This window comes from Poeciliopsis prolifica, unplaced genomic scaffold (assembly GCF_027474105.1).
Source record: "Poeciliopsis prolifica strain line A6 unplaced genomic scaffold, Auburn_PproV2 SCAFFOLD023, whole genome shotgun sequence".
NCBI lineage: Eukaryota > Metazoa > Chordata > Actinopteri > Cyprinodontiformes > Poeciliidae > Poeciliopsis > Poeciliopsis prolifica.
The window spans coordinates 1,304,649-1,321,531 of NW_026562398.1; the positions used below are offsets into that span (position 1 = coordinate 1,304,649).

Below are 16,883 nucleotides of genomic sequence, written 5' to 3' on the forward strand. Positions count from 1 at the left end.
ATTCCTCCATGTGTTGAGGTATATAAATCATGACAGAAATGCTGTACCTTGCCCACACAACAGGTCTGTATCCCCTTTCTGTATATCTATATTTTATTTTTCCATTGACCTCAGCCTCCTACATCCGCTCCATGTTTTGCTTCCAGCACTGTCTTTTTTTTATGTACAGCCTCTGGCTTTCATTATGCTGAATAACTTTATCCTGTTCTGGTTTCTGTGAAATGTTGTCTTTTAAAGCTATGTGCTGACGGCCCACAGAAGACCTGCTGACGGAGCTTTTGGCCTGCAAGAGCAACTAAATTTCACATCTCTCTTCCTTCCTTGCCTCACTCATTGATGTAGAATCTGAATGTCTCACATTTTCACCTCATGCCCTTATTTGGGCTGAGTCTGCTTGATGTGATTACCGTCACATACAGTGACAGTTTGTTGTTTTTTCCTAGATGCTCCTTAACTGTTTGAGAAACATTAAATGTTGCTGCGTGTTTTAATTTATATGAGTCTGTGACAGATGTGCAGCCGTTCCTAAAATTCTTCTGGCCCATATGCCGCACAGTGTATATTAATGACATATTTCTGGTCCTCATTACATTATGAAAGGCAGTTAATTAACACAAGACGCTGCGTTCTCAAACTGTACGATGATATTATGTGAAACCTGCAGTAAGTGCAACCTGACAACCGGCTTTGCTGTAATTCTCACCATATTTACAGCCTAATTCTGTGGTAACAGATACTGAGAGGAACTGACACTGCTGTTTAACCATATGCTGAACTATTCTTGGGTGAAAACTTGCGGGTGGAATTTCATATGGAAACCTTTGACTGTCTTTTACTACCTGGCTGACTTACTATTTCTGTCTGTTCTTTGCATGATCTTAAAGGAAATGTTGAACTTGAAGTTTTTTTTGTTTATACTTTTTTGTCTGTGTTGTTTAGTTTCACAGTGAAAGCAAAGCCCTTTGCTTTTTTTTTAAGCCAAGGGGAATTTTACGTAGTTTATCTGAGTCAAATGAATAACCATTTTGTTATTGAGGTTTATCTACTTCTGTCCCAAAATATATTTGCATGATGCTGCTTCAGAGATGTGTTTGATGGATATTAAAATTAATATCCACCAAGCAGAGTATTAAAGCCACTTGGAGTTCACACCAGATCACCACTTAAAAGGGTTTTATTTTATATTATATATATATATATATGTACATATAATTCATGACTGTCTTGAAGTGTTGACACAATCTTTTGAATAAAAGGGACCCTAAAAGTACCAGAAAAAAGCACCAATCTTGAAAATTCAGGTTTTATTTAATTTTGATTTCAATATCATGTAATGTGCTCTCACTGTCCCCTTTTGGTCAATCGTGGAACATCTCTGTAATTTAGAGCAATGAGTCTGGAAATATGGGCAACTCTTTAAGCAGATATGTATGTAAGCAATTCTTCAACACATCTAAAACAAAGATGAAAAAAAAATGTACATAGCACCAAGTTGGCATACAGTATTTGTTTTTTGTTTTTTTGTTTTTTAAAAAAGACAAGGCTAGTATCCACATGGATGGTGTCAGGTATGCTTGTCAGCAGAAACCTGTAGCAGCATTTTCTCTTTTGTTAGTATTTCTCCACAAAACATTTTAACATCATCATTATGAAGTCACTTCATATAAGTTAAAATGATAGCACATTCACAATTGTAATACTCAAGAGAAATACAAACAAATGCCCTACAAAAAACAGTTATGGAAATATTTTTTGCCATGTTACAGAATCAGCAAGAAGTTTTTCTTGCTTAGCTGATCTGGAGCCACTGGAAAAAGAAGCTTATGTGAGATAGCCTTTTTCCTGTTGCAGTAATTTGCATCTGTGCAAATGCTATTTGAACAAGAGAGGCAGAAACAAACAAAATAAGGCACTTGGGCCTAGTCAGAAGCACACATACAGTGAGTCTTTCTTATAAAAACTGTAGCCTAAATGCTACTGGTCATTGTTTTGTTTGGTGGCATCCTTGGATGCAAAGTCTTGGACTTCACCTTCCAGATCATCCAACTGCTCTGAATGAGCGGTCATTGTACCATTCACCTGGCTCAGAATGGCAAGGGAGTGTTTCTCCAGCTCTGCCCTGATTCTTTCCAGGCTCTCTGCAAGTACCCCAAGGCTGCTACACTGACTCTCCACCTGGCTTACTCTGCTGTCAACGACCTTTACCTCTTTCTGCACCTCCATTGCTGTGCTGCGGCAGCCCTGTAGCCCCCCTGACAACTGTCTCTTCAGAGCTGCTAGCTCTCCCCGAAGCTCTGCCAATCGCCTCTCGCTTGCTCCAAGTAGGGAAGCCTGATGGCCCATGAGTTTGGTGATTCCTTGCACTTGGTTGACAATTTGATGTTCCCTCTGCTCCCACGAGGAGTTAGCATGGCCCACTTCAGTTGCAATGAAGCTAATGGAGTCCTTCAGGCCTTTGAGAGTGCGGTTCACAGAGTTTATGTTGACCTTTAGCAGGGTGATCTCTCCCTGAACAGAGCCCTCTGATTCCTCCTGAGCAATGCGGAGTAGTAGGTTATTCAAGGTGTTGTTTAGGTGGTCCAGCTGGTTAGAATGGGAGTCCAAACGGTTTGTCATCTTCTTATCCATTCCTTTACATTCCTCATCTGTTAAGGTGTCTGTGATAGCCTCCTCTTGTGGGGTGGACTGGGCACAATTGGAAGTGCAAAGGAGCTCCAGATCTAAAAGCTGTTTCTGAATTCCACTCAGGTCTCCTTCTACTCTCCTCCTGACTGAGTCAATTTCTGTCTCCAGTGCAGGAACCACCTGGCCCTCCAGTAGAGCAGGAGTTGTAGCATTGCTTAGTTCTTCCACTGCCACAAACACTCTCTCCTCGAGAGTCTTCAACTTGTCTTCAAGCAAGGTTTTGAAACCATCCAGACCACCTTGAAACCCTTCAACCCCACCAGGTTCACCATTGGTGGCATTCAGTCTTCCTTCCATGTCCACCAACCGCGTCTCGACTAGGGTCTCTATGTGAATGGTTTGGTCAGAGAGGGCCGTCTGCAGCTGCCTCTGAGATTCAGTTATATCTTTTACAGATTCTTCTAGCCGCAACATGCGCTCAGACAAGCTGTTCACCTGTAATTATTAACATATATTTTTAGAATTAATTTTCAAGATTTATATTATCACAAAATTTGGGAAATTGCTGATCTTACTAAAGTCACCCATACCTGTCCACAACAGCTCTCAGTCAGAGTTAAACCCTGAATCTGAGCTTGCAAGGTGCCCAACTCCTCCCTGAGGCCAGTTTCTCTGCCGTCCAGAGATTGCTGCATCTGCTCCTGGCCATCCAAGTGCTCCTTTTGGCACTGCCGCTGCACCGCCCCAATCTTCTCCTCACAGTGGTTCTCCATGCCAGTAAGACGGCGTTCAAAGCCGTCGAGGATCTCAGCTCTCACACTAGCTAACTTAACATCCAAGATCTCATCCAGATAAGAGGTTGAGCCTGGACCAGGGATGGGTTCACCAGTGGCTTCATCCAAAAGTTTCTTCAGCTGGCCGTCATGACCTATGACCATACCCTAAAGAAATACATATATATTTTTAAAAATCTAATAAAAATCTTGGAAGAACTGTTATGATTCCAATCTTTATATCATATCAAGACAAGGTACCTGGATTTCTTCCAAAATGTGAGACTTGGCTCGCAACTCATCCCTCACTTCAGTCACTCTTCCTGCTAAGTCTCCAAATCCAGTTATGGTTCCTCCTCCTTCCAATCCGTCTGGGATCACCCCGAATCCCACTGTTGAGTCCGGTGTTCTTGGAGGGTTGGTCAGCATGGACACCAGTAATTTGTTGGTTTCTTCACGGAGGGATGTTCGAAGTCGCTCCTCGAGGCCAGTCACCACACTATTGAGGGTTTCTAGACCCTGGGTGAGGCGACGAAGGTCCAGCTCCATGCGGTCCAAACGTTCACCTGTCACTCCTAAAAAGTCACATTGTTATTTGGAATTTCAAGAAAAAGATTGAGACACAAGATGAATCTGGAGAAGACAATCGCGATTCATTTCTTACCATAGTTAGGTTTTCCTCCAGGGAAGAATTTGCCTGGATCCAGTGGAGCTCCTCCAGGCTTCTGGTCCACTGGCGGTCTTGGTCCATGAGGAAATCCCTTAATACCGGGGCGATGGGGACCTATGATGTCAGGTAGTGATGTGGGCCCATCATGACAAGCTTCGCCAGAGTAACCAGGGCAGCATCTCCACTCGAGTTCTGTCACAGTTTTATACCCCACTTTATATGTTGGCCTGTGAAATGTTCTGTACCTGAATGAATTGAGATACAAATTGAATGCGTTCTGTCAGTACAAATAGAGATGATTCAGCTATATAAATATGCTTTTGTTAAATAATTCAACTTGGAACACAGATTCCAGATGGATAGGTGGAACAGAGAGAAAAAAAACTGCAGGAAGTTGTTTTCTATGGGATTAAATGTGGATTAAAGGAAGATTAGGAGATTAAGATGAATTGTAGTGTAAATGGTGTGGCATCAGAGGATTGAGTTCAGGTCAATGCCCAACTTTAAGATTATTTTGTTTAAAATCAAACTCACTCTCCTGCTTTAACGCACACACTCACAGATTGAACTTTCATTTTTGAAGATAGAGTTCAATTAAATTTTTCTGTCAGTGTCTGTTTTAAATACATATTGCATAATATCAGAGAGGATACAGTACCATTTTCAGCATTTGTTACTAACCCATTGGGTTATAACTCAATTACAACTGTTAACTGACACACAACCTATAATTTGGGAATCTCTAATCCACATCTAAGATTGAAAATAATTAGAAAATTAAGGACTCATTTCTCTCAGTTTTCCTGTAAGCTGTAAAAATAAATAAATAAATAAATAAATAAAAAATTTCCTCTGGTACAGATACACAAAACCTCCAGCTGTAAAACAATATATGACTTTGTCACTAGAGGGCAGCACCTGCATGGGTTATGTCAGGGAGCTGTCAGTTTTCTAATACAGTTTTTCTAAAAACATAATGTCACAATTACACACTTTAACCATTACATCAAAGGATTGTGAATTTGGATGGACAGTCACTAGTTTTGAAATGCTTGGATTTTGTTGATGTGGCTGATTGACATACATGACTACAGGGCATTTCTGACCCCAGATGCACTTGGTGGTGTATTCGGCCTTCACGTATGTTTCCACTCCGTCCTGGAGGATGCAGGTGATGTTCTTCTGGACCATGTAAGCACAATGGTTTCTGTAGGCATAAAATAAATTATGTCAGAATGAAATCAGGCCTAGTGAAGAACAAAGACAGGTTAAACGTGAATCACTTTAATTTAAGATCCCAACTCTTTGTTCTCCAAATTATAATTGTAGACAAAACTCAGGTGCATTGGCAGCTGAAATCACTTTAGCAAATCCACTAAATGATAAAACCTCTCAAATCAGTGCCACATTACCAGTTCAGAAAATTGGGCTGTTTTTTTTTTTAGGTTCTTTCTGTGGAATATTCAATAAAATGGTCTGAATTCATTTTAGCCGTTATCTATTGTGCTCAAGTCTTTGCCAGACCTGCTCAAAGAAACAAAACTGTGCTGGCATACTGAACAGCCCTGAGGGACACCATACAAAATGTTTTGTTTCTCAAAATTGTCGGCTTCACTTTAAACAAGTACACAGATGCTGGAAAGCTTGTTTACATTATGCCACTGTGAAACTTTTACTCTGCTCTTAGCAGAGAGTTGGCAATGTTTCTGCTGGAAAAAAGACATTTGATGAAGACAAATCTGACTGTGTTCCTCTAGATCTAATTATCTGTTGGGGTTTTCCTTCATGTGAGTATTTCAACTGGGTAATTGTGTCTATGCAGGTAATCATCCATAACTAAAGCACTGGTTTTAAAGACAACATTGTATGAGTTGGCAACACTGCATCAAGCTACACATCAAAGAGTGGTTGAGTCCTTCAGATGGACTCAGAATCCACATAACACATAATAACTTGACTGCAGCTACTTGTTGCATCATGCTGGAGTTGGGCCTCCTCTGTCCCCTCACCCTCTCTTTCCAGCCAACACAGCTATAGCAACTGTTACATTTTTCACTTGGACTCGCTGCAACTTGAGAAGTGAGGATCCAAACTCTTCAGGTTCATATGTGAAGAATTGTATTTGGGTTTTTTTTTCATTCAGAGGGGAGTATTTAACATCACCTGAGGTACTTAACATCACCTCCCAGCTGTTTTGGCATAAATAGTCATGTTAGATGCAGCAGGGAGGATCTGAAGAAGGTTGAGTTAACAGGTTCAGGGAGCACAACCAGTTTGGAATCTGTGAAGGAAACAGCTCTGCTGCAAAATTCTGACAGAATGGACAGAATGTTTTGTAGTGCCACCACTCTGAAAGTGTTGACATATGTTAATGGGATCAGATAGGGAAGAGCAGGCGCCGGAATGAGAGACAACCTACGCCGACGTGGTACGATGGCGGCATTCAGTCTCACACGTGCAGTTGCAGCTGGTTGCTGCAGACAAACAGAATGCAGGGAGATTTATTTGGCTGAAACGATTTATTAGATGGGATTTACTGTAGGTATGGTGGGTGGAAATTGCCCAACAAATGTGATAACATGTTTGGTTTCTCTTCAGATTCTCCAAGAAACAACTTGACACATGTACAGTGACTATGACTGCATTGCTAATAGATTGATTTCATGTTGATTTCACCCAGGACCACACTTGGAGGCTCTTTTTTTTACGATCTCTGAGAAATTTTGACGCTGATCACTCCCTCTGCTGCAATCTGTTGCTCTGTACGCCTCAGAGGAAACACACACAGCCATTTTTCTTCTTTTCCTTTATCTACTTCTTTTTTTTTGTTCTTCAGGGTGTTTTACAATGATGCAAAATGTTATATAATCTAAATCAGATTTGACATCTGATGTTTATCTAGAGCATTGAAAAGAGTTGCAGTTGTATTTGAGAGTGTGAATGCTGAGCAAAATTTGCATATGCACTTGTAACAGCTGACAGAAAGCAGCTTATGCAAATAAATCACAGATGTATGGAGTGCTGCTGGGTGAAGTGAAAAGTGAACATGGTGAAAAGTTGTTTGTCAGGTGCACATCTGGAGGGTACAGCCCTTGAGACTGACGCTCAATCAGCAAAGATGACATAAGTCCAGAAGAAGAAAGGGTAAAACTGGACTCTCACATTTCTCATCACCGCTTCTGTTTTCACAGTTTGAGTTTGTCAGTGTCATTTGGATGCATTTCTGTATAATGTTTAATCCTCAATACTCCAAAGAATGACACCAGGGAGAGTAAAGTGCTGGGAAACAGTTTGGCTGAGATTGCTGTGCATGGTGAAAATCCAGCTCTGCACTCTGTCACCATGATCACACGTGTTTGATCCGGGGATGCTTTTCTTCAGCAGGAAAAGAGAAGCTGGTCAGAGTTGATGAAAAAAGAGATGGAGTTAAGTGGAACTCCTCCTTCAGGACAAGAATCATAAATGTTCACCCAGAGTGACAATGAAACTGATTCCTGGATTACAATGGGCCAGTTAATCTATGGAGGGACTTACAAATTGCTGACTTACTCCACCCAGTTTGGCTATGTTTGAGAAAACCAAAGTAAGTGAAACTCTAGCTCTAAATTTGCATATCACCATTTTGTTGTGGGGTAAAAATTGTTATAATAGCATGCATAAATTTTCTTCCACTTCAAAATTTTATTGAATTTTTGTCATTTTTATCCCATACTTTCAGAATTAAATACATCCAAGTTTGTGGTTATTATGTGACAAAATGTGAAATAAATAAATAAATAAGAAAAATCAGTTGCTATGAAAATCCTGTTGTTGCACACTGCAGTGTGGGCACAGTAGATCAACTCTGCTGTCGTATCAAAAATATTTGAGTTCTTACTTGAAGGACAACAATAAAGTGCTGAAATCTGCTCAGTCTACACAAACCCGATTTCAAAAATATGATCCCTGGATATAAAAGTTGAGAGCTGACTTTAGACTTTGTTATGTTTTCTGCCATGTCTGCTCCAGGGTGGGGAGGAATTTGGTTTGGCTCTCAGTGTTCTACAGCTGGGAAAAGCCCTAATCTGGGGAACTTTGGAAAAACAATAAGAAGATCCATGTGATCTGAAATGGAGATCACATGGATGAAGATCAATGGTGAAAACATAGATCAGCAAATCTATTCCTAGATTGTCCCAGAAGAACAATTTTGCGAAATAAAGGACTCTCTTCAACTGCATGACCAAATTTATACAGATCCAAAAATTGCCCCTGAGCTCCTCCCTCACCCTCAACCTTTTCACGTGTGTTTTTAGGGGATGAGAGACATGACTTCCCCTTCCTGTGAGTCTCCATGCTGAACTATGTTTCAGCAGTCACCCAGAACGAACAGACCAAGCACTGGTTGTGAACAAGTTTTTTAATGATTTTTCCATTTTGAGGAGTCTTCATGTGGATCCAGGTGTTGGGAGAATTTGGGAACACATTTTGAAAAATATATTTTCCACACAAGGCGAGAAGAGTTGAAAGAAAAGAGTTAATTTTTTCAGAACTGTATGTGACCAAAAACTTGAAATGGAATCTTAGGCTCACTTTTTTTCTAAAATAAAATCTGAGAGTTTTGGAGGGGAATGTTTTTGCACATAAACAGCTTTGCACATAAGATTTAAATTGAATCTAATTTTGAAAAAAAAAAGGGCATTCTTGAAGAGAAATATCCCCTCAGTACGCTGCGACCACCAGGTCATTTGATGGGGGGAGTGATTATGTTCCGGGTAATATTCAGTGTCAGTTTTCATTCAAAAAGGTCAAAACGTTCAAATTTGGTCTCATTTTACCACAGCACCTGTTTTCATACTTTTTCTGTGCCCCTACATTTGCATTTTTGCATATTCATATTTGCGTTATACTGTCATGTTGACGTTTTATAAGGCCTTCACTAATGTTCTCTAATGAAAAATATTAGGCCTTCACAGAACAACTCACTTTGAAATGACATTATACACAGGAGGAAACTGTTTACTAATTAGGCGATTTCTTCATGCATGCAGGACAGGACCAAAGAGCAGAGAGAGAAAGAAGAAGTCCAAACCATGTCTTTCGCTGATCATAAACGGACCACAAACAGAAGAAAAACAAAATTACTCTAAAAATTGTTAGGAGAGACCTGCTGTTTTCCAAGTATGACTAATTCATCTCTTGTGGATAATAAGACATAAAAACTGCATCAAGATTCTGGTGAGAACTTGCTTCACTCTAACTTTTGATTCCTTTTATGTGTTAAGGTAAAATTTTTAGAAATCCTGACGTAGGAAGCTGTTTTAACCCATTAATCCAACTGTATGTTGTTTGGTGTCTGTTTTGTTAAATATGGTCTAATATATAGCTCATTTGACCAAAGACTTGACTGACAAAAGAGTTTGGGTTATTTTTTAGAGCATGTGTTATTAGAAACTCCCTTGCTGTCTTCTTGAAATTTGCAAGAAAACACAACCAAAAAGTAAGAAAAAACAGATGTCCAGTGTGGGTGCACACCCTTGACATACCACCCAGTTGTAACCTCTGCAGCTGAGCCAAACTCTGTAAACTCTGCTGTTATATCTCCTCACCTGACTTTAATCTTCAGAAATGTCCGTGTTCGTTCATTTCCGTTTCACTTTCGCTGACTGACTGAATTTTTCAACCTCCTTTCCTTTCCCTTAGTCAAAAGTTCCTGCAAATAACAGTTTTACAGCATCATAGGGAAAGGGCAGAATGGCCGCCGAAGACTGTTAGACAAATATTACATCTCTACGCTTCTTGGGCTCAATCTAACTCACCATTCAACCTTCCATTTCGCATTGCTTTATTTTTTTCTTTTGAAATGTAAAAACTGTTCAACCATCTCTGTATACCCATCGTTTTCTGGATTATTTATCTTTCTGACTAAGATAGGACTTGGCATCCATGTGTTGCCTCATCATCATCATCATCAACCTCTGTTTATTTTGATACTGTGACACTCGGTGGCTCATCTTCCACACTCTCACCTGCAGGGGTCCCTGACTGTTTGAACTCGGGCCACCGCTGTCGGCTCAGACAGATTTATGACTGGTCGGGGGCTGATAGGAACCCATGCAATGTTTTATAAGGCCTTCAGCAGCTGTGTCTATAAGCTAACAGACCTCCTCCAGGGCCCATCTCTTTTCATAAATGCTTTTAATGATGCCAGATGGCATATCTTCAAGCTCTATGGCCTGGTTGACTGAGGCTTCTCCAGGCTAATGATGGAGGTCAAAGATACTCACAGCTCTAAAACCTTGTGGGATCCATCTGACATTCGGAAGAAAATGTCAGCCAAGTCACTCTCCATTATTGCACCTCCAAAATATGTGCTTTTTATTTCGATTCTCAACTCTTGTAATTGCTAATCAAGATATTACATGTTATCTACTCGCTCATGGATTTGTTGAACAGCATAATCCTTCTCTACTTCTTCTAGGCACTTCTTTTTTTTTCTTGAGCAGAAAGAGGCAAAGATGCCCAAGTCAGAAAAAAAATCTGCTTCACTTATCCCTCGGCATTTCCCAAAGCACATAATCTGCTTTACTTTGTACGCCTGTGGAAGAAAAATGTGTATTATTAGATTAGTTGGACTCACTGCAGCTACTGTGTGGAATATAAGCTTCTAAGTCACTGAATAAAAATGCTTGAAAACAAGAGCGGGGTACACATCATAGATAGGACAGAAGTGAGCCTTTCAGTGAGAACAAAATGCGGATCTCAATTAATTAATTTTTGCCTTTTCATTCACCAGCTCTGCACAAACTTTGACATTTCAAAAAACAGAGCTCAGTTTTCTTGTCGCTGTAATTAAAGTAGATAAACAGAATTACAACGCAATCCCTCAAAAGGGGAAACAAATCATTCAGTTTTGCCATGCTTATAAAAGAGATTTTTACTCTTTTTTTTTTTTGACGGTAATCCTCTGGCTACTTACTTAATGTGGATACCATGTGTGGAGAAGTGCTCACAGTAACCAAATACCTAAACCCAACGGCAAAAATAATTACATCTTAATTTCCCGGCTAATCAGCTAAATCTTCAGAAACAATATCCTTTGGCGTATTTGCAACTTAAACGTTTGCAAGAACGGGCCGTTTTGAGAAATTTAGAGAATAAAATTGTTTAAATTCTGAAAGGATGTTTAGCATACAAGATGTAATGATTCAGAGCATGACTAATTTGTCCACTTTTTTAGGAGAAAATGTAATAATTTTTGTTTGAACAGAGGGACACCCTAAAAGGTTCATCTCAAAGTATTTGTCCTCTAAACCCAAAACAAAATCAGAATCATACCTTACTTGCCTTATTTGCACCTATGTCAGGTTAAAATGTAGTTCTAATTTGAGCCTTTTATAGTGCTGTATAATTAAATCCAGTTGCTCACATGATGGCAATAGTATGCTGTCTGTCTAAAGAAGTCCAGCCAATTGCATTCACTTTGCTCCAATTCCTTGTCTCAAATGAATGACTCCTACCAACAGGTAGGAACTGGTTCTGAGTGGCTCTCTGCTGCAGTTTCCTTCGTCAAACAAAAGTGTCCTGAACAACTGATCTCAATGTGACAATATGATGTGATACTTCAGAGAAAAGGTAATGGACGTTATCCATGTTTTTTCAACCTTTCATCCGTTGGGCTGTAGCAACAGAAAATTAAAAGCAACTCTTACATAAAACTTGCGATCCAGATGGGACCGCCTGAGTGTAGACCTGACTGAATACCAGATGCAGCTGCTGAAACCTCACAAAAGCCTCAATTAGAGTAAAAGGGGAAGTAGTTATTTCTTCCGTAATAAAATCAAAGCTATTCAGAACATTTGAATTATCTTACGTTCATTGAGAGGTAAAACACAGAATGAAAGATTGCCTCCGTTTCTTTGTTACGCTCAAAGACTTTAAGTTGCACCAGATAAAGCTTGAAGTTTGATTAATAACTCGGTTAAAGGGAGCTTGGGACTTTACTGCCCAGTCTTTGTAATTCTTAGCAGGAGACTGGCTCCATTCCCGTCCTTCGCTGGGCACTCAACCCAAACTTACAAGAGCAACCCACAACCTCTAACCTCTATCAGCTTCCTGACCTTTGCCCCTTGATCTCTGTCCTATACATCACCCAAAAACCCACAGATATAACTCAAATCTGATCAGTGGTCACACGTGACACCCAACAACTGCCAGTGTTCGAGATGATATAGGGGAGACCTTTTTTATTTTATTTTTTTCAAATGACTTGTTCGCTCCTTCTATCAGTTATTCTTCCACTGTTTTACAGTAGAGAGAATGAGAATCTTCACATGCAATTATTTTTGTGCCTCTGTTTTAATAAAACGAAACTTTCAAACAGAAGGAGAAGAATATCCTAGCATTTGCTGTGAAGTCAGGGACAGATACAGTGTCTAAGCCGTCTAAGATGTCACTGTCAAAGGCTTTCTGGACCATAAATTGTCTCACAGCAGCAAGTGGTTGCATTGAATGAAAGAAATGACTGTGAAATCAAATCACTCGCTTTGCTGCCAAAACACAGATGATAATTGAAAGTGACGACAAACCAAGCTGAGGACTCCCAAATATTTCAGCAGCAGGAATGTGTGTCGTAAAATGTGACCGTGTGCTCAGCAAGAAACAGAAAAGGTTTGACCTTGGAGATATTCTCAACGCAACACAAACCTACAGACATTATTAAATATTTACGCACTTGGAGATAATAATATGGTGTACAAGTTACAGAACAAGTGTTATTGTTAAGCCTCTATTTCCACTGAGCAGTCAGGTCAACAACATCTGAACTGACCTAACTCAAATGTCGGTCAGACACGCTCACGTCCTTGGGTGCTGTTGCTCCAACAAGGACATCAGCTCTTGGTAAACATCACTGTTAAACTCACGGGCATGAATGTTAAGAAATAATGCCTACTGGAAGTCAAAAATGTATTGAGTTACCTACAGAACAACAAGCATGTGGTAGGTAGGTAGGTAATTTAATTTACGTAGCACATTTTATGCAGCAAGGCAATTCAAAGTGCCGGTAAATGAGTTAATACGCAGAATCAGGCATGAAATAGTTTCCAAGATGGAAATAGATTTGGCACCACAATGATCTGCTTAATGGATGCTTCTGTCTTATGACACTGGCATGCTGCAGATGTGAGGAGTGATGCTAAAAACACCCGAAGGACTGAGTGTCGAAACTGAACGGACCGTCAAATTTTAATTTTTGATTGATAAGCGCTGACGTAAGGCAGATTAAAAAATAATGTCTTTGTTAATGTTAATTCAGCTTTAATTGAGCCAATGTCAAAACTAAGCGCTTGCTGTTTACGTTGGAAACTTGTACTGAATGGCAGCTTCCTATGAGCTGATGAAAGGTGAAATGCAGAGCTCACAGTGAAGTCCTGAGAATTGTCAGAGTGAAGCAAGAATCTCGCTTTCTTTGTATGTTTGATAAAAATCTACCCGCTCTCCGTTTTGCAAGTTGTCACTGGAGCTTTGGCAGCTCTAATAATAACACGTTATATTCAGAGCTGTGTGAGCCTTGTCACTTTATAAAAGCTTGCACTCAATGCAGAGAGGCTGAAGGTTGGACCCCACCTAAATAAAAAGCTGAATGCTTGCACGTGTTAGTAATTTGGAGTATGCTGGTGTGATGCTGTTTAAATGCTCCCGTGACAGAGCTTTTGTTTGGATAACTCCATCAGCAATGTGTTCACTTACTTTTCCCAATTAATAATAATAAGGACATGATGGCCATTTTTTTTCTTCTTTTGAAACATGCGTTATACTAATTTGTAGGGTTTTATAGACATTAGATTTTAAGTTAATGTGAAGAGCAAATCCAGTTTTGCTTTCACAAGAACAAAATAAATGGAACAACAAAGAAGGTTCTGTTTCAATGTTATAAGCCGTTAATGACTTACCTGCAGTTGATCATAATCTTTGTACATTCATTTAGTATAAATCTAGTTGATGCAGGCAGCTGAAGCTAATGGGTTGTGTGAGAGAGGCCAAAACTAAAGCAGAGTTGGTGTTTCCATGAACAGTTCATGGAAACACTATTTTGTGTACCTTAAAACCATCTTTATGTATATTTTCTGTGATTATTCAAATTATTTACTTACTACTGTTTGAAAATGCTTTACACGCTCAATTAATAGTGCACTACCTCCTAACGCCCTCCATCCATCTGTCCTTCTGTCCATTGTCCATACATGGTTAATCTAGCAGAGTTGGGTAGAGGATGTGGGGGAGGGGCGGTGACGGCTGGTGCCAATCTCTGGTAGTCATAGGGCAAAAAGTGGGGTTGAGGTTGCCAGGTTCTATATAATCACACAATTCATGTGTTGATATCTTTCAAGGCTCATAAAATAGTACTTGCACAAACTGCTGAAGCAGTTCGTACAGTAAAACCTGTTCAAAGATGGTAGAAGTTTGCTTTGGTCTTGGCTTCTCTCACAGAACTTGTTAGCTTTAGCCCCCGGCAACAAGTAATTGAGATTTATACTAACGAAAGGCACAGGGAAAGTGATCTAATGCATTCAAAATAACAAAATGTTTACAACCTTCAAGCAGAAAATATCTTTAAAAATCCTTAGCTAACTTTTTAATGCAAGTTGAACTGTCCTCCTTTATTTTTTTATGTAATGTCAACATTTGGCTTACTTCAGATTTCGCACGTTTGTATAGTGTGAATCCCAAAAGAGGAAAACAGAACAACCATGTTCATATTAACATTAATTTGGCTGCTTATCAGGTCATTATCTCAACAAAGTTCTGCACTGTGAGCTTTTAAACAGCATCTCACCAACCTGAAGAGGTTTTAAGATAGTTGTTTTAAATCCTTCTTGGTTTTGATTCTTTTTCAATCGAGCTGTTAGCTTCGACCTCGGGGACCAATTAGTCTGAATGTATGCCAAATGAAGAACCCAAGAGAGTTATCTTGCCGGTATGATATTAACCGCTTTGACCTGTTTACAGAAGATCACTTCCAAAATCCTGAGCTTTCTCTTTATTGGTACAGGACGAAGAGAGGCATATTTAATGATGGAGAGCCAATAAAGAAAGGCTGGGCAATCAGTGGTCTCTGGGGCATTTTGAGTGGAGCAGCAGGTAGCTGGGAAGCTGTCCAAACATATAACAGTTCTGATGGGAAGCCAAGCACAAAAAGAAAAGGGGGAGGAGAAAAGGGAAGAAAATAAAAAATGTCTGCAACTCAGGCAGTCACCTCTATCTACACAAACATATACGCAAACTTTAATTAACCTCACAGGTGATGTCTATTTAATATCATCTCATAGGTAGCTGTGTTTATTCACCTTGTTTTCTATTCATTAGAAATGACTGAGTAATGCCACCTCATATATTTGTGTGGATATATGAGACTCAGTCCCAGAGTCCCAAAAACAAGCAAGTGGCTGTTTGTTTCCTCATCAGAGGAAACAAACATAAATCCACAGTGTTATTGTTTTAGTATTGACTGGAAATCCCTTTGTGCCACTCCCTTCTGGCAGCAAGCATCCAGCTGCGCTGTCAGGCTCTGCCTCTAATGCCTTCCTCTTACAATTCGCGTTCACTGCGAGCGTTCCCATCATTCACTCTGCTTCATCATAAACACCATAATGATGACTGCGAGCATGTTGTTGCTTTTTACCCCCTGCCATGGATTGTGTTTAAGTCTGAGCCACAGAAATGTCAATTAAACCCCAACTAGAGCCAATGTTTCTGCAACTCTCTGGTGACATGGCTCTGTCGGTGGATGTTCAGCACGGGCTGGCTCCAGCTTTAAGTCTAGGCTCATGTTTAAACATCTGGTAGGGGAAAACATTATTAACTGTAATCAGCACTTACTTGTGGCGGGTCATAGGCTTGTTTGGTGAGTACTGAGGATTGAGTCCAGCTTTGTAGAGGTTGTATCTGCTTCCATAGAATGGGTTGATGTGGCCTCCATACAACGTCCCTTTGCTGTTCACCACTGACAGCATCACTCCCAAGAGAAAGATCTGTGCTGAAAGCTGGCACAGTTTGCTCCACATTGTTGTAATTAAAAAAAAAAAAAAAGAAAAAAAGCCTGATCAGTCCCAGAGTCCCAAAAAAGCAAGTGCCTGGTGATGCAGACAGGTTAAAAAGATGGCAGCTTTAGTTCCACATAATTGTATATAAAGTTATCTCTTGCCACAAATGGAGTCTTGTTTTCTTTAGTGGACCCTGAAGGAGACATGGAGCCCTAGCTGCTATAGCATCCTGTCTCGTATGCACTTTCAATTTTTTAAGTAATGCAAAAAGGTCTGAGACCGAACATGCAAGTCAGAAAGGCATAGAGGATGAAGAGGGGAGGGAAGGGAAAAAAGGCAAGGAAAACAACCCAAAGGTGATTGGGAGGAGGGGAGAGGAGGAAGAGGACAGCAGAAGAAAGAAGAAGATAAGGGAAGAAAGCATCTAAAATTCAAGCTCCATATACACACGTGCAAGATTGTTCAAGACCTGCCGACACCGCTCGACCCTCCCGGCAATCGGCTCTCTGCACGAGTGAGGGTGTGTGAATACAAGAAGCAGCGTGCTGCTCTGCAGCCTCGAAAGGGGCAGGCAGACAGCCGGCATTTGCATATCCCACCCTAACTTACTCTGTGCTGGGGGAACAGAGTGGCAGCGTCATTTGGTCACTGCTTTTATTGTTTGTTTTTCCACATCAATACAAAGAAAGTTCAGATTATTTTTATTTTTGTTGTCCATTGACCTGTTTTCCTGTCTTATATATTTTTCCCCTCCTTAATTTCTTGAAGATTTTGTGCCTTTTCCCAATTTTT

The 16,883-nt window shown here is 40.1% G+C and overlaps 1 protein-coding gene across 1 annotated transcript; it reads right to left on the reverse strand.

Annotated features, from left to right (window-relative positions):
* Window positions 1-1,289: 1,289 nt before the first annotated feature.
* LOC129370460 (EMILIN-3) lies at window positions 1,290-16,604 on the reverse strand. Its single transcript, XM_055046473.1, has 6 exons — window positions 15,928-16,604; window positions 5,153-5,275; window positions 4,063-4,313; window positions 3,660-3,973; window positions 3,216-3,566; window positions 1,290-3,120 (listed from the first exon to the last, which is right to left on the reverse strand). Exons 1-6 carry the CDS (start codon window positions 16,110-16,112, stop codon window positions 1,975-1,977), a joined length of 2,370 nt encoding a protein of 789 aa, XP_054902448.1. The 5' UTR covers window positions 16,113-16,604; the 3' UTR covers window positions 1,290-1,974.
* Between the last annotated feature and the right edge of the window lie 279 nt (window positions 16,605-16,883).